Source organism: Herpailurus yagouaroundi, unplaced genomic scaffold (assembly GCF_014898765.1).
Source record: "Herpailurus yagouaroundi ecotype Mexico unplaced genomic scaffold, PumYag 29, whole genome shotgun sequence".
NCBI lineage: Eukaryota > Metazoa > Chordata > Mammalia > Carnivora > Felidae > Herpailurus > Herpailurus yagouaroundi.
Window position 1 is genome coordinate 6,310,601 of NW_024412377.1, and position 22,249 is coordinate 6,332,849.

At 46.4% G+C, this 22,249-nt stretch overlaps 1 protein-coding gene across 7 annotated transcripts in view; it reads right to left on the reverse strand.

Moving 5' to 3' along the window:
* Positions 1–447: 447 nt before the first annotated feature.
* The window catches only part of SEMA5A (semaphorin 5A), a 482,742-nt gene continuing 460,940 nt past the window's right edge, over positions 448–22,249 (reverse strand). For all 7 annotated transcript variants that reach the window (XM_040493869.1, XM_040493822.1, XM_040493829.1 and 4 more), the window contains 6 exons: positions 20,079–20,297; positions 12,461–12,631; positions 10,785–10,940; positions 9,313–9,360; positions 4,736–4,947; positions 448–2,065 (listed from right to left, as the gene is read on the reverse strand). In XM_040493869.1, coding sequence (XP_040349803.1) covers positions 1,946–2,065; positions 4,736–4,947; positions 9,313–9,360; positions 10,785–10,940; positions 12,461–12,631; positions 20,079–20,297 — 926 coding nt within the window. In that variant the 3' untranslated portion in view covers positions 448–1,945. The remainder of the gene's footprint in view (positions 2,066–4,735; positions 4,948–9,312; positions 9,361–10,784; positions 10,941–12,460; positions 12,632–20,078; positions 20,298–22,249) is intronic.

Consider the following 22,249-nt stretch of genomic DNA (forward strand, 5'->3'; position numbering starts at 1 on the left):
TGCGTCCAGACAGAGTCGTCTCAAACAGCAGACAACAATGCAGGAGAGGCCACATGAACTCCCCACCAGAAAGACCCAGAACACCATTCGCTTGTAATCTACCAGGCCTCTCTGAGACCACCTGCCATTTAAAATTGAATTTTAGTACAGTAGCTTCTGGAAGCCTGGGTACATGGGAGTATTTTCAATGCAACAATATTCATTAGTAAACATGGGATTTTTTTTTTCCCCCAACACTTTCTGAGATTGTTTCTTTACGTGGGGTAGGATAAAAACATGTGTGCTAATAAGTCTGTGCTCCTCAACGCCCGTGCTATGTCTCTTCGGAAACCGGAAGGTTCACTGAGCAAGAACACGTTTTACTGACCACTTAGGCATCAGATGAACAGTTTCAATCTTGTTCTTACTTTCGAAGACTAGTCAGCCAACTGCCATGTATTATTTATCAGTTGCTTATGAGTAATTTATCTCGCTTTTTTTTTTTTTTTTTTCCTTTCTGGAGACCTCTATGAATAGTATTATAACACTCTGGAATGCTTAGCAGTGATCAATGCTCAGAACCACAGGGATCATTAAAAACCTCACATCCCTGCTTTCTCAAGGTACATCTTGAAATGCCGTTGCCTCCATGCAGGGAGAAGCAGGAGGGGGCAGGTAGGAAGGCAGCACTGAGACAGAACCCAAAGGCACCAGAACTGGACGTCTCCTCCTCACCTGACCCGGAGGCAGCAAATGACAGCTTGGGGGGCACTTTGCTATTTACAGCGCGGGGGTGAAGAAAGCCAGCTTTACACATCAGTAATGCTCTGGGAAGGGGATGATGGCCATACACTGGTTCTATCGGGAGATAGAAATTAGAAAGTTGCCTTTCATTAAAGGTCAGTTCTTTCAATCCTTTCCATAACATGGAAGATAAAAAATAAAAAAGTCGGTTCCCATTACATTCCAGTATTTTTAATGCTTTCCCCCATTGGTGTCATGAATGTTTAAGATTTTTTCTTTGCGGGGACACAGAAGGTGTGGCGTCTATCCAAATGTTGAGCAAGTGCTGGTTTTACGGGTCGTCTCTTCAGGATGCTACTATGGACTGGACAGGGGCGGGGCTTCCAGACCAACCGCATGGCAAGGAGCTCCCTGGAATGCTGTGAAATCCAGGAGGGAGACTATGGCTAGCCTCGTAGCATCGCACGGAACGCTGGACCCTTCCTTGTGTCTGTGGCTCTGGTCTGTGAGTGCGCCTCCACCAGGGATAACACAGTAACTGCATTAAGACCGGGGAAAGCGTGTGTCATACCTCACGCCATCACCTCCGCAGGTACAAGCCGGGGTGAATCCCTACCCTTCCCCCAGGCAAGAACCGTTCCAAGTCCAAACACACAAGTCGCTTCCACGGATTCCACAGAATTATTCAGGTTGGGAAGACAGGGGATCCAGGGTGCAGAACTCTATGGCCACATTCATATTCTTCATTTCATCAAATACTTACAGACCTAACACGCCTTATGGAGAACGGGGACTCTCAGCTGAAGTGTCTCTTTTGTTGGATTGAAACATCATAAAGATTTATGCCCCAGAGCAGGAAGACATTCCTATTTCTAAAGACTCCTTCCCATGTGGGTGGTACATTTAGTAAAAAGCTCAAGAAAACAAGTGACTGGTTAGGAAAAAAAATGGACTGAACACAGTAAAACAAAACAAAACAAAGCCTCACACCATGGCTCACTCAACAATGATCAAGCATTGAGACCAGATTTTCACGACATCATATTTAGATCTGTGTTGCTTTTAAGGATGTCTGTTTTTGGTAGCAATGGGAAACTCATGGCTTGAAATGCACTTGAAACGTATCCAAACTTCAACTCTGAAGTCTTGGAAACATGGGCAGTCATGGAGCACAGGCCTTGAGGAACTGGGGAATTAGAAGAAGCCAAAAATATAACAACTATTAGTACTCGTCGTAATTGTTGAGATCTGTAAAGTAGGCATTAGAATAGGTTTTCCCGGTGAGATGCGGGTTGAAGTATTTGTTTCTTTCCTCTAGGATCAAGTTGTTTTTGTTAAATGCCTGTAAAAAGGAAAATGATTAAGGAAAAGGTTTAAGAATACTCCATGGGCAGTATTTCAGAAAAAAAAAAAAAAAAGAATATAATGAGGGCACGACTATGCTGAATATGAACTCCCTGCTAAGGTTCCATTGTCTTAAAAGGTGTTTTCTCACTTATTTGCTTCCTCACGTTATTTGCCTTCCTGAAGACCTGCCTCGTAACTACAATGAAGCTGGTGGTTTTTGATAAATAGATTTGGAGTATTCCAAACCTTCAAAAAACCTTAAACTCTAGTGACTTCAAATCGACACTCTGAATGTCGTGTAACTCTTTAAGCAGCATTCTAATTATCATGGATACGTAGGTGGAAAAGAGATTTTGAAGTAAATGCATGAAATTTCAAATGACTTCGTTGCTCGTCATTCTCTACACCTGTTGAGCATGAGACGAGGAAACAGCCATTCTGAGTCCCCCTCTGGGCATTTGACAGCACGACAACCCTGCTCAGACCCAGCCAGTGTGTGCACGCCTACAAGAGGACCAGAGCTCCTGCCATAAGTTCCTGCTTTGAGCTGAGCCTGCAAAAAGTCAGTGACGCCTGCCCCAACCACCTTGTGAGTAACAGGTGCCTGCTACCCTCTCTCTGTCTCCTGCTCACTGCTGACCTGGGACGGGGGACTGCCCTTCCCCAGGCTCCTGGGATGTGTAAGTAATAAACCATGGGACTTGACTTCTTTTGGGCGAGTGTATTGAAACTGTGCCTTCAGTCAAAACAAGCCTGGGGTTTCCACTTCCCCAAAGTGGGAGCTCGGCTGCGGAGGGAGCTGCCTGCCGATCCCATGGGGGTGGCCTGTGCCTCCTCACTCCACAGGTCAGAGTACGCATATTCTTAATTTGACACACCAGCTATGGGCCCCCTAACACAGGCTCCCGTAGCCACTTCTGACACAGATGCCCTTCCTTATTAAGTCATTAAAGGCACCTATACTTCCAAAATGCTAAACTATGCCAGGTGGAGTGCAAATATTGAAAAAACTGAAATAAAGATGCAGGATGGTCGGCAGAGGCCAACGGTCCTGGACTGGTCTGGGCAAGGTATCAGAAGAAAGCTCCAGAAGGATCCTCAGCGCTACCCTGCTGCCCTCGTAGAAATGAAATTTCTTATTATCTCGAGTGGCTACTGGATCTTAAGTGAGAACAGAAGACCAGCTAAATTATCTTGAGACACTTGGAGTGACACACAAGTTGATAGGTTGGAATCACATTTAGAGGAGCCCCTTTCTTGGGTTCTGAAGGCTTGTTTGGAAGGTTCTTGCTCATAAAAGGAGCTCATGTTCCTTCTCATACTCCGGGATCTCCACTCTGAGACATTGTGAGGGGCGTGTTATCAGTGCCTGGTGCTTCATTCCCCAGCCCTAGCACGTGATTACTATAAGGTGCTGAAGGATTCTGGATCCTGGGGGTAAGCAAGGCCCATGGGTAAAAGTCAGCTGGCTCTGTCTCTGTCCAAGTGCTAGAGAAGGGGGCCTCGTGGTAGGAAGGAAATAAGAGAGGGCACTGTGGATCCCAGGACACAAGCCCTTTCAATCACCTGAAGTTGTAAGTGCTAAAGATGTTCCATATTCCCACATGGGAAGGAAATCAAAGGAATTTCAAAGGAGATCATAGCAGAGAAAGAGTCTCCACGTGCTCCCTAAAAATGCCCAGGGGAACCACCAACTTAACAGGAATATCAAAATGAGAGTTCCGTTCCTTCACATGGGTGGTAGGGCACACTGGGTGAAGTAGACAAGAGTCCTTGATGTCCTTCCAGTTATGCCCCCGACCTCCTGTATGTTATCTCATTTAAACCGTGCAACAAAGATATGACAGTACATATTGCTATACCCATTTTAAAGACGAAGAAACTGAGGTTCAAAGAAGTAACTAACTTGTATTCCAAAACCTGACGCACAATGCCTCAGATAAAGACCACATTTATTTTGTCAGGCACTAGTCAAGACATAGGAGGAAATGGAGGCTTGGTGACTGTGAATGACTAGCACTAAGTTTGCTCAGTTGGTGACTCATGAACTCAGCTCTTTCTGGTCCAAAGCAGATACCCTTTCCACTCGTTCTTCGTTCCTTAGAACCGGCCTCTATTTCTGGGTGGATCACTGAATTAATCACCCGCTGGGAAAATCTAACAGAACACTTCACCCCACGCCAGCCACATAGCACTTTTGCAGCATGCAAAGCTGAAGAGACTTCATTATGCATACAAATTATTTGAAGATAATTTTTATAATAATGTGACAGTTTTTCTCAGGATCCCATCGGGGTGATTCCAGCAATGAACCTGTACATCGGATTACCCAACCCCGGTCCTCACTACCACTGTCTGGCAAGTACAGGTCCTCGGCCTGGAGCTCTTTTCTTTGACAAGACCTCTCTTTGAACATGGAAGGCACCGTGGAGGCAGAACTGGACAGTGGCCAATGACTCAGTACTTTCCAGCATTTTATTTGTTGCTGCTTCTGTGTCCTGTTTCTAACCCACTTCCCCATATAAGATGCCACCTTTTTTTTCAGGCAAAGGAAAGCTGAAAAGGCAGCTCATCATAAAGCACACCTATTACCTTACCCTCCCCTCCTTCACTCAAGCCACCGCCCCCGGGGTGCTGCTTGGCCATCTGTCTGCCGATCCCTTACCTTGATGGCTTCCACGGAGTCGTACTTGTCCAGTTTGTTAATATGGTTAGTTATGCTGGTGTTGAGAGGGGCAGGAGCGACAGGGTGGATGACGGTGGCGTCGTGGGACTGCTGCTGGTACCGCTGGCAGTAGGTGTAGACGAGTAGCGTAAGGAGGCAGCCCAAGATGGAGCTGCTCAGCCCCACGGCAATCATGTGGAACATGTTGAACTCTGGGAAGACAGCATCAGAAGTGACGCTACTTTGGAAAAGAACACGCTACTCAACAGCTCAACGCACTCGGATGAGGACAGAAAAGCAAAATGAAAGGCCCCTGACCAATTCCAAACTTCAAGCAATCACAGGACCTTCCTTTGAAATGTCACGGCCACCAGGACACTTCCCCCCAGGAAGTACAGCTTATTTTGCATCAAAGATCTTATGGATTACAATCGGGTTTTTGGACATCACCTGAATGCACTAGCAGAAGCAATTTTTTTTTAAAGGTTTGTACAAGTCTGCTTGTTTGTTTCAAGTATGGCATGATTTCTGGTCTATGGGGTTACTTGAGAACATGTTTTCCATGCTCCTTAACCAGTGGAGGATCCCTGCCTACAGCCTGGCTGTGCCCCATGAACAAAGTGAGAACGCATTTACTGCTTCCAATTACAGCTCAAAATTACTGTATTTTGGAGACCTTGTAAAGAAAATGGTTTAACTAAAGAAATAAAGGATTTGTGCCAAAGGAATAAAATATGATCTTTTGATGGTCATGAAATAGCCCTCTTTTACATATTTTTGTTTGTGTTAAGTAGCATCTTTGGGCTATTTTCCTTGAGTTATAAATACAAGATGTAGAAAAAATGAGTGGACGTGGATTTCTGTCTCTAATATGTGATTGGCTCGAGGGACATCAAGGTAACATAATTAAGACCTTTGTAATGTCTGAGAAACAACCAAAAGAAATTACAGATGTTCATCATGTCTTGGTAAAACGTGGTACAAAAAAAGTTTCCAGACTTTCAGGGAATAAAGACATTTGAGTAATGCTCATGAAGCTGGACTTAGTGAAAATCTGGTAAAGGACAACACACCCTTAGTTTTTCTATGCTGTGTTGGCTCTATGTGGCCAACCTGTTGCCTGTGGGTTATTGGTCTCTGTCACCTGCACAGGGCACCTCCCGAGGACTGCCTTTCAGCCACGGTGTCCCCTCCATCCACCACCAGGGGGCGCAGTGTCACCCACGCTCTTCCCAGATCTGTCCATCCTGCACCCAAATAGAACCATGAGAATGCCTGCTAGGCACACTGCAGACACCAGGTGAGTCCCAGGGTGATAGCAAGAGGTCCCCAGGCTCTCAGGGAGAGAAGACCTGCAAGTTTGTCCCCTGCACCCAGGCCCTGGGGTGTATGTCCCTCAACTACCCTGGCTCCTCCCTGAGGACTTTCAGAGTCACATTCACCTCAGCTGGGTCCACTCACTGAGGTGCCCTCACTGTCCCCACATCCTGACGTCTCCCTCAAGGCTGTGCCCTTTGCTGGTCCCAGATGCTGCGTTCTGGGGACCCCTGAGAGAGGGAGCTGCCTGCCCAAGTGAGCACAGAGCCTGGGTTCGCTGCGAGCCACAACCCACTCGCTCCTACCTGAATCCTAATGCAGGTGTCCAGTGTCTTCAGCACCAGGACCTGGATAATCCAGGCGAAGTTACTAGAATATTCTACAAGTCATCTATTCCCCAACACCCACCTGTTTTTCACTTTTTGGTTCTTTGGTCAGTGGTTTAACAAAATGGAAGCAATTCATAAACCTCTGGCCTTTCCCGATTTTGTCTGGAGCCTGTAGAACTGGAGACCCCCAACCTGGGAAGGGTGGACAGAGCATCGGGGAGCTTTCCACCAGCAACCGCCCGAAATGTCTACTATAACATTGAGGCTGTGCCCAAGGTAAGCAAGAGCGGATCTCACATATGTTGCCATTGTTTTATACTTTAGCCAATTGGACTCCCCAGGGTCAATGCCACCTACCGATAAAAGTACTGTCTGCTGCACTGATAACAGTTTATTGTAACATATGAAAGATGTATGATGCTTTCCATATGCAGATGCTTTGTCATCAGTCCAATGAATCGTGCTTGCAGGTGCCTGGGGAAGGCTGGGGCCAGCTGACATCTTTATGAGGATTATATAGTCTTTGTGTCTCGTGCAACTAAAAATAGCTAAATTGAAGATTTTCAATAGGCCTATGCTTTTCCGCATTGGGAAAAATAGTGCCTATTAAATCTCTTTTGAATTTGCTTAGCGTGGCTCTTTCCTTTGAATATGTTTTTTCTGTTGTTTTTGGTCAGTAGTGTTGGAATAGAAGCCCACTATCCAGTTGGCTCAACTGGCTGTTTTTCTGTACGAAATTTGATGGGTTTTCCTTCAAATGGAAAAAAGACATCTATGTTGCCTCCTGAAACATCCCGAAACATTTTGCTAAGTAATTCCTTTTACCTCTCAGCCCTACACTCAGATCCATACAACCTCTTACTTGCCTAACCTGGTGGGTCAATGTTAGCAGCCTAAAGATCTAAAAACTCAGTTCTGAATATTATAAGATCTCTGTGACTTAATCAACCGCATGTCAAGGTTTGATCTTGGGTTGGGGAGCCAGTTAGCCCAGCTGACCCAGACACACAGAAGCAGCATTTTAGGATTGGGAGTGGGCTTTGCATCATGTTCTCCCAAGTGCTCAAGGCCCTTGAAGGTCTCCTGTATCCTAACCCAGAGAGGGCTGGCCAGGGAAAATGGTTTCTAAACCTGTGGCAGGCGTGGAGGGCCAGTCAACTCTGCAGAGGCAACTGCTGGTTGACTCCAGGTTCTGCCTTGGCCTTCCCAGAGGACAAGAATAGTCCTTAAGAATTCTGGTTCACGGAATCTTGACCTATGCTGCCTCTGAGGGCAGCAGGTGCCCCCAGGCCCCGGGTCCAGAGTGTCCAAGAGTATTTGGAGCTGCTGTGGCTCCAGCCCCTGGACACAATCCTCCCAGACACTCACTGCCAGGATACTCTTCCTGTGGCGCTCTGGTCTTAAAGCTCACACTCAGATCCCACTGCCTGGGTCCACACTCTGGGTCCGTTGCTGACTTCCTGGTGACCTTCACCCGTGGCCTCCTCTCTCTGACTCTCAGCAACCCTAATGCAGACGACAGTGCCTAGCTGCTATCCTTTTCCTAGAATTTGCAAAACCCAAATCTCTGGCACCTGATTTCTCCTCGCTCAGCTGGCAGCAAAGCATGACTTGACCTGACCCAGTCTGCTGCAGAACGGACTAGAGCTGCAGGGGGAGTGTTAGCATTTTCACTTTGCGCGCATCTCACAACAGCATCATTAAAGAGACTGGTTACAGAGTGTGGCCCTGGGCACTGCAGCGTGTTATGTAACAGACATCGCGTGCCCTGTATTACCCATCTGAAATCTGGTGAAGGCTGGATTCTGAAACCCTTTCCTATCTGCGAAGGTTTACATTAAGGAACTGTGGGCTGTGGCACCTCCACGAACACTCTCTGTGAGGATCAAATGGGACGCTTCTTGCCACTTAATTCAGTGACATATAGTGACTGATCTTACAGCTATGATTATTTTTATGGGAGCTGGTATATATTTATCTTCCAGCTGGATCCCAAGAGAGTAACTGTCAGTCTGTGAACCCACTGAACTCGTGTAGGTCAGACACCAGACCCTGCGTTTCTCAGGCACTGGGGTCTTTTATGATACGACTGTTGGTTCCAGAAGGGCTGGGGCTATTTGTGTCTCCATGATAAACTCAATGTCCCTCACAAAACTCCAAGAGTGGGTGGTCAGCTAAGATTATTGAATGAACAGATCAACAGCTACCTAAACAGAAAAACTGTGATGGTGGACTCTTAGTTAACGTAGCTAATCACAGTAAGTACATTCCTAAAACACACCCATGAAGCTCTTGATTCCATATGAACACAGAGACAAAAGCCTGTGGCTGAGCTGTCTGGGACTCCCCTGATGGAATGGATTCTGGAAGGAATGGGTATTTGTAGGTCACCAGCCTCACATGTATGAATATGCCATCTCGGTGTGGATATCGGGTCGGTTTAGCAAAGGTGGACGGACAGAGGGTGGGCTTTGATCAATGGACCGTCAAACCATCCTGCTCAGACAAGATACATAGACAGTAAAGTCTAAATTTATCATGAACTAGAACCAGAGATTGTGATTTATATCATTTGGGTCTGCAGAAAGTTTAAAAAATTCCTCTAGAGGTGTAGGTATAACCTTACACCCCATTATAATTTTGTCGCTCCAGCGGCCTGGAGGTTTGAAGCTGGCTGCCATGGATTTGTGATGATCCCAGTCTAGCTACTGCACCTGAGAACCACTGATCCAGATGTCAAATATTGACTATTTGTAGTTACACTACCAAAGTGGAAGGGGTTTGGATCAAGAGTTTCTCCAGTCAGTTTTTCTTGGCCCAAACATCATATGAAACATATGGGAAGAGAAATGATTAGAAAATAACAGAAATCAACGAAACACTAGTTTAAGAAAAAATGTTAAAAAACATTAGTTAAAAAGAGGAACTTACCCCCACACCTTTTCTCTTCTACACTACTGGATCTCGCCACAGATACTTCTGGAAAAAATTAAATCATGACGTTGGGTGTTGGGAAGGAAGCAAACATCAATGGTTCATTTACAAAATAATCTAATGATTTCGAGTTTTATGTGAGTCCAAGTTCCAAAAGCTTGACTAATTGTTAAAAAAAACAAATCACATGTGTTTCTTTGTTCTAACCAACCTGAGCTGTACTTGGTCAAGGTCATCTAGATGGGGAACGAGTGAGATTCATTACCACAGAAAGAAAAGGCTATGGTCCTTTGGCTCGAAACCAAGGCACTAACTTCGAAAGAAAGCCAAGTATGTGCTGGTTTTCTGCTATCATATATTCTGCCAGCTGTGAACCCCACAGCGTCTGCCTCGGTCTTCCCACCTCCGATCTCTGGTTGCATCAAAGCCAGCGTCGTCAAATTCCCTGCAGAGGGGGGGGACTGATCCACTGGAGCTCGAAGAAAATTGCCACAACAAATAAAGTCCCCATTCAGAGCTCACTCATGCTCTTTGCCATGACACACACAAATACACAAATAAGATGCCAATGAGGGAACAGATCCCGAAAACGTTTTAACCCACAAGGATCAAGGATCAAACACCATGTCGGAAGACCGGAGACGTGATTCTTTCCTGTAACGAGAATTTTTCTCTGCGTAACAAGAATTAGCAACGTGTCTCTGGTTAAGAAGGAAAATGACACAAGGCTTGCAGTTCTATACCATACATGATGGAAGTGCCATACAAGACTAACGCTACTAATTTTCGGTAACATACGATTACCTTTTTCCGTAAGTGGAAGAAAACAAGGTAGTTACCTATAATTATCTTGAAACAGGTTGCTCTCTGCTTTGGTCTACATCAGTCCTAAGGCCCACAGTGGACATGTACAAAATCACTTACAAGTATGTAACACTGTGCTTACAGTGAACATGTGACAGATGATTTGTTACCATCGATAAGTAAACATCAATTTCACATGGAAAAGCCTATTGGCAAAGGGCCAGCTAATCCCTTCTCCAAGATGAGCCCCCTGGTACATTTCTATTTTCCCAACTATATCAAAGTTGCAAAAGAATTGTCCCCTTTCCTCTGTACAAACACCTGCACACAACATTACAGAAGCATGTAACCTGTTAAAATACCAAACTAATCTATTTGAATTTTTTTGAGCAGAATCTTCTCACTGTGTTATAGTCAGTAAATTGTAAAAGACACTGTGCTAAAAAAAAAAAAACAAAAACACGTAAAACTCACGGCCTAAATGCAACCCACAGTTATCTGTAAATCTATCATCTAATTACCTTGAAACCACAAGAATTGATAACATCATCTCTGTTTCACCAAAAGTGACCTCCAAGGACAGCTAACACTCCCACCTATGACTCATCTCCTCTCTAAACAATGGAAATGATTTTGTTCCCCCCGATAAGCATCTCTGCTCTTACCTGGGATGAAATTGGAATCAAACACACACGGCCGGCTCTCCGTGGTGTTTCCAGAACACTGGCTGCCCACAGGGAACAGAAGGATGCACTGGCGGGCACGGATCTGGACTCCAGACACGTCACACTCAGACCAGTCTGACCACTCCGACCAGCTCTCTGCAATGACCAGAAGGGGACGGGACAACACTGCCCACTGAGATCGATCGACCTGGAAGCACCACAGGTCACATACGTTACATTAAATTTTCATACTACAATTTTAACGGGTCTGTGTATAAATAAGATGGACAGGTAGCCTCTGACGGCTCCAGTAAATAAATTACACACGGGCATGGATAGAAGAGCTGGTATGCCTTTGATCAAAAATCAAATGTGCTTAAAACACATTTTCTAGAACCCATGTTATTTTACTGCTTTCAACTCATTGTACTAGACACTCAATAAGCTAATTCGTGAGGTCCAGCAGTGTAGACATGGGCAGTGGTCGGGGGAGAGAAATCAGCAGTGAGGACACCATTTTCCACCTGGCAATGCTCCCCAATGAAGGCCAGCCCTCAAAGGTTTTCCCGCAAAATTCCTACAGGCCTCAGAGCTCGAGCAAGAGAAATGACAATGTGTGAATGAGAAAGCCCTGGTTGCTGAAAGGGGTGTCGAATGCTTTCGCTTCTGTTACAAAAACAATTGTGCAGAGTCAATATACCAAAGTCAGGCTGTACTTGAGGAAGAATTTATTTTATCCTGTGTTTACTGTTGCCTATGTGCGTAAGATCGGTGCGCGAGTCTTGAGTTAAGGCCCCGAGCTGAGTGATAAAAGGTCACTTCACCCCGAAGTGGAAAATTTGCTAGGATTTGTTAAATTCGCCCAGGCTTACGGATGTGTGAAAAGAGAGAGCAACCCTCATATTTTAAGTAAGGGGTTTAAAAAATATAAATACAAAAGAACTCTCTGTATTTTTTGAAAATATTTAACACATTAAAAAGACATGTTTCTATGCGGTTTGCTTTTTTCCTCTTTTTAGATTTAAGCATCATCTTTGCATTACAGGGGAAGTTTGGAAATCAGACGTGTGCCTTGACTCACTGTAAAGACATGACATTTTTCCTCAAAAATGTGTCAAGTGCCAGGTTTGAGGATGACTGAGAATCTGGTTTCTAGGCACTGTTCTGTATAAATGGAACCTTCCAGAAAGATCTGCAGGAGCAAGTTAAAAACAAAAAAGGATGAGCATTTCAATGTCAAAGTTAGACTCAGAAGAGGGCGCCTCATTCATTCCTAGCGGGCCCTGTTGGGTGGGGAGGCTGTTACAGTGCACCCACTGGGCACCTGTGCTAGCCAGCCTCGGAGCTTGCCCACCCCCGTCCCCCAGACCTGAGGCCGAGTCCTTCCAAGGGCTCTCCTTGCTCCCCACTCTGATTTTCAGGTCCCACTACCAGGTTAAACCTTCTAATGAGACATTGTGATAATGAGTTTCTGTTACTAGTTGTGACACTGTTGACATGCTAGCAGCTATTTTAATGCAGAACAGTGGGATATGGTCAAGGATAACTGTGAGGGATGAGGTGCTCCTCTCTTTCAGGATGTGCTGTCATGGGCTACCATCAATTTCTCCGTTTCTACATCAATCAAGGGAAGAGGCGAGTCTGCCCAGAATCGCACAAGCCTCCTGGCTGCTCACCGGGGCAGGGCTGCGTGTTGCAGAGAGCTTCCTCCGTATGTAGCCCCAGGCAGATGTCTCCTCCGTAGGCTGGGGCCGGGTTTGTGCACGAGCGGGTCCTCATGTAGTGTCCACCGCCACAGGTCGCCGAGCATTTTGACCAGGGAGACCAGCAAGACCACACGCCATCCACTGGGAAGGGACACAAAGGCATATGACTTCTGAACTCCTAATGTGACCAGCCTGATGCGGCCGCAGATAGAACGTGCATCGTGGGAGGCCATCTGCACACGCCCCTGACCGCTCCCAGGGCTGTCTGGCCTCTTCCTCCTGGTGACCAAACCAGTTTGGTGTATTTCTCCCTCTGCTTTCTCGGTTCCTCTTACTTGCTCTTTCAGGAAATGTTTCCAAGCACATAACAAGCAAGCACGCAGATAGCCGAGGAATGCTATGTACGCGTAACAGAGTCCCAGTTCTGGGAAGGACCATTAACCACATTCCGTGGTCATTACTGGGAAGGCCAGGGAGCGCTCACCTTTGCTAACCACAGAGTGGACCTGCAGCCAAGGATCAGCAGTTGTGGACACAGGCTTCCTTACTAATTGCATTACGATGTGCTCCACGAGAGCGGGATAGAAAAGAGCCAACGGGTCCTGGCAGGAATCGTGAAGGATGCTTCTAGATGGGGGCATCAACCCGACTAAGCATAAACCACACTGCCTTGGAAGTGCACTGACAGCAGAGCAAAGACAGGAATCCCCAAGATCTGCGGCCAGACTTCAGGATGATAATGCAGGTGAGTTTCACACGAAGGGCGTGAGGCATAACTGGTTCCATGACTGCTGGTGACCCAGAGCATGACTTCCGTTCTCCCCAGGCCGGGCTCCTGATACCTGCCCACGGGCCTCCTGAAAGCTGGGATCAGCGGCCCGCCTGGCTCTGGGACCTCAGGGCTTGCCTCGCGTTAGGTGAAGTTGCTAAAACAGACACCTCATCTGGCTTCGGTCTCTGCTACTGTCATATCTGACCCGAGACACAGAATCCGAAGGAGGCTCCAGGCTCAGAGCTGTCGGCACAGAGCCCGACGCGGGGGGGCTTGAACCCACAGACCGTGAGATTATGACCTGAGCTGCAGCGGGATGCTTAACCCACTGAGCCACCCAGGCCCCCCCTCATTGTTACAATGAAAACAGAAAACAAAAAACAGAAAAACAAAACCATTTCAAACCAATTTTAAGAAGAGTCTGTGACCTAACTGGGAACTTTGTGACTCAAAAGTTTATACATTTTACTTAATAGGCAATAAGGTAGATTAGAGCCTAAGGGGGAACCCGTCAGATATATGCCACAGGCTGTGACACCAGCAAAAGGAGGCAGTCAGGTGTTTGCCTAGAATTGTGTAAGTTTCAAAAATCCTCTCCCACATCCAATCTTACTGGGAGGATGCTTGCTGGCTGTTTTTCCCGGAGCTGAAGTTTGGTCTCTAGCACATATACTTGCACACCCCCAAAAAGGGTGCCCCTAAGTCGTAGTGCCTTAGAATGACAGGTGTCAAAGGTGTCAGAGTGTACACGGGAAAGTCTGGAGCTCAGAAGGGTCTACTGACTTGTTCTAGATGGTTCCAGAGTCCAATTTAGAACCAACCACGTGATCTGAGGATTCTTCACTTAAAAAAAAAATTAATGTTTATTTATTTTTGAAAGAAAGAAAGAGGCGTTGGGGGGGGTGGGGGAGAAGGGCAGAGAGAGAGACCTAGAATCCGAAGAAGGTTCCAGGCTCTGAGCTGTCAGCACAGAGCCCGACGTGGGGCTCGAACTCATGGACCGTGAGATCATGACCTGAGTCAAAGTCAGACGCTTAACCGACTGAGCCACCCAGGCGCCCCTTGTGGCTAATGGTAGACCTGCTGACCAATGGCCAACAGGTATATGAAACAATGCTCAACATCACTCATTATCGGGGAAATGCCAATTCAAAACCACCCTAAGACATCCCCCCACCCCTGCCAGGATGGAGATTATAAAAAGAATGACAGACAGATGATAACGTTGGTGAGGATGTGGCGAAATTGGAACCCCTGCACACTGCCGGTGCAAATGAAACCTGGGGCGGCCGCTGGGGAAAATACTATGGCGGTTCCTCAAAAAATGAAAACCAGAGCTACTGTGTGATCCAGCAGTCCCGCTTCTGGGTATAGATATCCGAAAGAACTGAAATCAAGATTTCTAAAAGATACCTCCATTCCTATGCCCACTGCACCATTGTTCACAGAAGCCAACACTATGCGCCTGTGTGGCATCGCGTCTGTAGTTAACGGTACCGTCTGGTGTTGTCCGAACAGTACAACTTTTCAACAGTATCGTCTTTTAATAAAGGTTTGTTAAGTCTTTGTTATCTCACGTGGGTGGCTCTCATGTTAAATATTCTTACTCAAACACAAAAAAAGGGTAAACACTTTAAAAACAAACCAAACATCGAGTGCTTTCCTTCACAATCATTTTATGATCACGCAGGATCTAACGGTCACACACAGCAGGGAGCCAATAAGCTCCTATGTACAACCCACCTTGCGGTCTTTCGAACAGTGTTCACTCCTATCCACATTTTCAACCAGTACGCTAAGTATCATCTCATCTCGTCTAATAAAGGCTGCCCGCCCCCGCCCCTCACACCGACTGTCCAGTGGGGATCGTGAAAAACATCCCCCGGCCCAGGACTGTTGGTTGTTTGACAGAGAGAGTGTCATTCTCGCTCAAAATGTGAGCAGTGTGGGGGCACATTTGTAACCGAACCCAGTTGCAAAAACGTTCCCACTTGTCAGTTTAAACCACAAGATCACATCATACCTCTACCAATTGCCACGGCAATTGCTTTGCTCCAAGGGATATCAAAGAGTTGGGGAAATAGATGCTCCCTGTACAAAAGGAAATCAAAGGACAATTCCAGCCACTTCATTCCATCAGGTAGTCGCCCTGGTCTGTAATTGTCCGATGCCCCCAGACCGATTCTACCCTGCTCGTCGCCCCCCACCACGTCATCCTCGTGCTTACGTTTCAAATCTCAACCTTCCTCTGGGGGCAGTGACACTGGGGAGAAGAGGGATGGTGCTTTATTCCGGGTGAAAAATGACATTGAGTATGGAAATGCCATTTCACATTAGGAAGGCTAACGTGTTTCCAAAACAGAAATAACAGCCTATTAAAAAGCTCCATGACGTAGCCTTCACTGCCAGGGAGCATGCAGAACCTGGTCGGAAAACAGGAACTTGGAAGCCAAGAAAACCATACAAATGTAGACTCCATGCTAGCCATGCACACCAGGGGAACCGAGCTGGGCTGAGCACATGAAATCTTCCTTTTCCGCTACATAAACTAGGCTGGACTAACAAAATAACTACACGAGTGGAAATAATAACTTGCTCAGTATTGCCCCCCCCCCCCGTCCTCACCGCCAGCCTTGTGGGGGGGTTGTATTCTAGAAATGTGGGACTGAAATGCAGAAGGGTTAGGGCGCAGAGGGAACGCGTGGGGAGCAGGCCTGGCAGGCTGAGCCCAGGACTCGGCACAGTGTAGGGTTTCACGTAACTTCTGTCCCGTCGCTAAAACTCCTGCGGGAATCTCCTCCTGGCCAAGAAAGACCAGCTCGTAGGAAGATATACGTAGATATACGTAGATATACGTAGGACAAATATACGAAAGCTCAGATCCCAGGTTTTTTGCAAGGAGCAAAGCAATCAATTGTAGGGAATTATTTTCGAGCCAATGGAATGTATGGATTAGGTCAACTTCATAGAAGAAGATGCCAATTCGTGTTGGCATCTACCTACTACAATAACATAAGAATGGTGGCCACGGGAAGTACAGTTACTAGTGATCTAAGGAGCAAAGCAAAATGGAATGATTAACGTCTGAGTGTCAGGCATCCTGTGTGCTGTCGGAGATACAAAGCCCAACATTTACAGTTCTCCAGGACGTGGGCGTGTTTGACGTGGATTCCCCAGCGTCCGGAGGCCTGGGCCACACAGGTCGTCACTGTAGGACAGCTGTGCTCTAGACTCCTCCAAGGACCCCTGGGCAGAAGTTTCCTGCAACAGCTGCCCCTACTCCAATCCTCAGTGCTCCTTCTGGGCAGAAGCTATGTCTCATGAGCCACTTTTGTCGCCTGTGGTTTACAGAACAAAGCGTGGACTCAAGGAACTCACGAAGAAAAAGGCAGAGTGTTCTAAGCTCATCACAGGTGTCTAACATGTTATCTATAGAACACACATCTGCCCCAACTCATCACTTTGATTCATAGTGTGTCGTTCCCACTCAGGATCCTCCTCCCTCATACTTAAGGTTTTCATAAATATACACAGACTCTTATTTGAATTTGAATAGTATTTAGTAACAAGGAACTACCTGTTGATTCTACCTTTGTAGGCCAAGATCTGGAATCCTCAGTTCTGAAATAAACGTGGATTGACAAAGGGAGTGAAGAAAGACCAAGCTACTGCTCAGTGTTGGAGGAAAATTACATAGGTGAAGTTACTACCAGACCAACCCACGGGAGGGGAGAAAGGATCATTTCAACATGATCACGACTTTACAACCTTATTGCGGTTTAGTATACAAATTGGAATTGGAGATCAAATTTTTCATTGACTGATTTAAAGCATTTTCCATTCATCTAGCCTTTGATTTTCAAATTTCATCATAATGAACAAACTTGCTTTTAAATAAGATACAGTGTCCATTTGTGGCTGTTCTTTATGGGCCCAATAGGACTAAGGATGAGTAAATTCATAGGGAGGAGAGTATCCTAAATGGGGTAAAAAAAAATAGCCCTATTGCTGGATTTGCAGCTTGGCACCCACATCCCTGATCGCTTCCAATCCCCCCTTGCCAAGTTACATCCCGTCGTGTGTTCAGGAATTTTCTAAAAGGTGGGAGAGAGGATAGACATTTACCCAACTCAGTCGCCTGAACTTGCTCATTCCCAAGTGGAAAGTGACGGGGACCCGTCTGAATATTTCCACAACCCTCTGGAATGTTGGCTTTCAGAAAGAAAATGAGGACGGAGCTATTTTAAGACATTAGGGTTATGTGCACATGATACTGGCTTGGCCATCAAATCAACTGAAATACAAATAGCCCCCGAGTCATGTGAAGGGATGTGTCTGAGATGGGCCTGAGCCTTACATGCAAGGACCAGAGCGGCAACCAAATATTTGGAGGAGACTTGAAGCTCATTGACAGTGATGAGGACTCATGTCTAGATCTTGGGGAGGCGTGGGTGGATGGAGGGATCCTGACAGTCCCCTGTCGCCCTCCCTGTTCAGTTTATAACACGTATCCTAATCTGATGATGTCACCAACAAACTGTCTCCCAGCTCCAGGGAGGAATCTTACTCTCCGTGCTGGGGCTGTGGGAAAGAACTGGCTTTGTGACCTTTCCCACCCCCTCAACATCACTTGGTTGGGAGAACTGAGTGGCTGAAGGGAAAAGTCCCCTGAGGCTGGAGAAATACAGGAAGAGACAGCCTAAAAGGGGCTGAGCAGCCCTAGGATCAAGGGCATTATTGGGATTCTCAGCTACAAAGCTGAGAGCTATGTTATTTTCAGTTTAATGTACATTTATTCATCCAGCCATCCAACTATTTATTCATCTACCAATCCATCCATCACCCATTCATCCCCCACCTATCCATCCATCCCTCATCTACCCATTATTCATCTATCCATCCATCCACTTATCTATCCATCCACCAATTCACTCACCACCCATCCACCAGTTCACCCAGCACCCATCCATCATCTATCCATCCATCTATTCGTCCACCACCCATCCATCTATTATCCATTCACCCATCTATTCATCTACCAATCCACCCATCATCCATTTATCCCCCACCTATCCATCCATCCATCAAATATCCATCTGTCCATCCATCCACCTATCTATCCATCCACCAATTCACCCAGCACCCATCCATCATCTATCCATCCACCTTTCGTCCATTCACCCATCCAACAAATGTTCACTGAGGACTGCTGCAAGAGAGTTCCTTGCTTAAGGAACTAAGAAACTTATTTGTACCCACTGAAAAAGATGCTATGCTTGCAGGCTTCTGTATCTTTAAAATCACTGTACCTGGTGTTTGGAATAACCCTCCCTCACTCACCATCCCTGCTTGTCCGTTTGGTCAACTCCTGTCTGTCCCTCAGGACCCAGTTCAGGGGCCACCTGATCGGGGTAGCTGCCATAATTCCAGCTCAATGGGTCCTTGGCTGATATAGTCACTACATCTGGTCATCAGCCCAATAGCCAGTGACCATACTGGGTTGACATCATTCCCAGGATGCCTCTTCACCGAACTCTAGGTTCTTTTCTGCCCGGGACCATATCACCATGCCCACGTATTCCCTGTGAATGGTGCACAGTGGGCTATCCAGAAATGTTTGCTGACAGAATTGAAGCAAAGAAGAAGGGAGGGAGGTCAAGTAACCACGGGCTTGTGTTCTCATCGTTCCGTGAACGATCACTGAGAGCTCTTTCGTGGGTGCCAGGCTGATGCTGGGAGCCGGGGACACTGCAGGGAGTGGGTCTGTCACAGAGTTCCTGGCTGTCCTGGAGCCTTCACTTGACAGAGCCAAAGACAACACACACAGCCGTCAACAGGGTTCGGGTGGCCATGCGGCATCGATGACAGACTCTGACCACGGGAGCATCAGGTGGAAGCGAGTCAGGTGCCAGAGCCACATCCAGAGCTGTGGCAGTAGGGACACAGAGAGACTGGAGCGCTGACTAGGACAGACGGTGTACACAGCATCCTGTCCTGGAGGAAGGAGGCTCTTCAGGCTCATTTATTAACCCTGTGATTTTCTGGGAGTTCGTGGAATGAGACGCCAGGTCTCAGGACACAGACAACACAGTTTCTGTCAGCCTCCAGGGGAGAAGAGTGTGTGTTTAGAGGACTGAACTCAGCACAGAGTGGAGGCCTGCTGACTGACTGATTTGGCTGGTTTGGCTGGCACCTGGTGGGTCATTCTCGATACCTGTCATTCTGGAGGAGGAGCCTGTGGTATGGGGGGGAGGGCGGTCCCGGGACAGCTGGGCCTATGAGTTTGGGAGGAGGTCAACCTCCAGCTTCAAGGACACAACACATCTCTCCAGGCCATGACGGCAGGGCCGACTTCTCCATCAGGCATGAAGCCTAGGGCCCAGGATTTTTATAGGGATTCACAAGAATGTTGTAGTTGCTTTTAAATCAGGAGACATAGGGGCGCCTGGGTGGCTCAGTTAAGCATCCAACTTTTGGTTTCGGCTCAGGTCATGATCTCATGGTCAGCTCTGCACTGACAGCTCGGGGCCTGCTTAGGATTCCCTCTTCCTCTCTCTCTGCCCCTCCCACACTCATTCTTTCTGTCTCTCAAAATAAATAAACATTTAAAAATATCAGGAGAAATAAATGAATATAATGCAGCCTAGGTTCTATGTGTCTTTACACCAATGCAGTTAGGAAATATAGTCTGTGAGTCTTTACATACATATAATCGCAAGCCTAAGGCTGGGGAAGCTAAACGAGCCTCCCTAAATTAGAAGGTCTTCTAAGGCCCTTGATTTTTCAGAAGTTTTCCAGATTACTCAATCCACTCACCTGGGCAGGGCAGAATGTTGCATTCCTGGTATTCCAGGGAGGGGCCCAGGCAAGGCAAGCCCCCATACTTGGGCTCGGGGTTGTTGCAAACCCGCTTCCGGTTCCGGATGCCCCTGCTGCAGTCGCGGCTGCACTGTGACCACGACGTCCAGGCCGACCACGCCCCGTTGACGGTGTGGGCGGAGTATCTCCCGGCACGCAGGAAATCGCCAGAAAGGCCTGCCAAGGAAATGGCCCAAGCGTGATTCTATTAGAAGTCCTCAGAGGAAGCACAGTGCAAACCTTCACTCTGCCTCGGCTGCCTGCTTCGCTTCTAGAACTACACTCTCAACATCGGTTGAATACTTCTGATGCTTCAAAAACCGAACAACTGGCGGCGAATGATCATCTGCAATCGCCGAAGCTTCTTTCTCTGCAGTTGCTATTGCATAGGATGCAGCTGAGAACTAGATTTGTAAATGTGGTAACTTCCTTATACAAGGAATAGGTCTTGGGTTTGTAGGTCACTTATTTTCCTGGGATGCTCCTTACAAAGAAAACACAACTCTCTCCCTTCCCTTGGGAATCCTGCAACAAAACCGGGCTGTCCAGGACCAGGCCATGCTCACCATTGGGGACATCCGTCTGGACAAACGGAAGCATGATTCAGACGTTTTTCTAAACCCGTTCCTCTATCCGTGAGCCTTTCCAAAGTGAATTAATGCTGGTGAAAGTCTTGGAAATAATTCAGAGTTAACTGCTTCAGAATCACAGGCCAGGGCGACAGGTGTCTGTTCAAGAACCAGGCAAGGGGTGGAGCTCCTGACCCGGAACTGAACACACCTGTGAATGAACTTGCCCAGTGGCACCCGCTCCCAAGCAGTTCACAGCACACTTACCAGCAGGTGTGTTTCCCCAGGTACACATGTGGTGGTAAGAGCACAGCAGCGAGGAAATGTCTTGTTAAGAACAGGCTCTGCCTATGTACTGGGGTCTGGTCTGCTCTGAGCATTCTACACTTGGGAAGCCATTTAATTCGCCACAGTCAAAATTCCTGCTTGCTTTGGTGAAAATGGCTGCTCACTTACAATATTACAAATATTCAGTAATTCTCTCAAAACGCTGGCGATGTGATGCGGGTTTTAACAAAAAAACTCTGAGGATGCCACGCAGTTCCCGGGAGGTGTGACAAGGCAAATATACTCACAGCCCTGTTGCTAAGCTCCTCTGTTGTTAAAAACTCTGGCTCAGAAACCTAGGAAGGATGCTCTTTTGAGAAAATGGATTAGAAATGTCTTTCTGTAATGAACCGGTACTCTGTGCTTAATCAATACAGAAACAACTATGCACAGGCAAACCTCATTTTGGGCAATCAGAGGCAAAGAAGCCCGATTCTGTATTTTCAAGATGTCCATACCAAAACGTGTGGATGGTCATTAGAACCAGAAGCCCCTAAGACACAAGGCAGAGGAAGTACATTTTAAGGCTTGCTCAAGATATACTTTTGGAGGAAATATGGGATATTTTTTATAAATGTGTATCAAACTTGTTCTTAGTTTATATTACTATCATTGAAAACAAATATCAGCTACGGTTTTATATGCATCTGAGAACGAAAGGGTTAAAAAAATGTATGTTCAGAAAAGATAATGACATTCCTGTAGGGACACACTGCTATTCACTGTCTCTGTTTTACTTAGATGACATAAGAAATAAGAAAATTCACTGCCTGCTCTGAAATGAGGAAATAAGTGGATGACTCAGAGACAGCGTTGCCAGATTTTGCAAATAAAATAGAAGAACCCCTGTTAAATCCAAGTTTCAGATGAATTTGGATATTCAAATTTTAGCAATATTTTAGGGTAAGTATGTCCCAAATATTGCATGGGTCATACTTATCCAGAAAAGATTCATGGGGCATACTCATATTTTTAAAAATTCTGAAAAATATCTGAAATGCATCTTTAACTGGGGATTTTGTATTTTATGTCACAATGCTAACATGACATCACAGGATGATCCCTTGTGGAATGCAGATCTTTCAAATGGGTCCTCAGTTTTCTCTTGATATTCTATCATATATCTTTTCTTCTTACAGCAGGGTTTTACAGAATTAAGAGTGAATATCATTTTGCTTGATTTTCTACATGTATGGGTGTTTGCTTTATGTAAATTGTAGACTTATTCACACA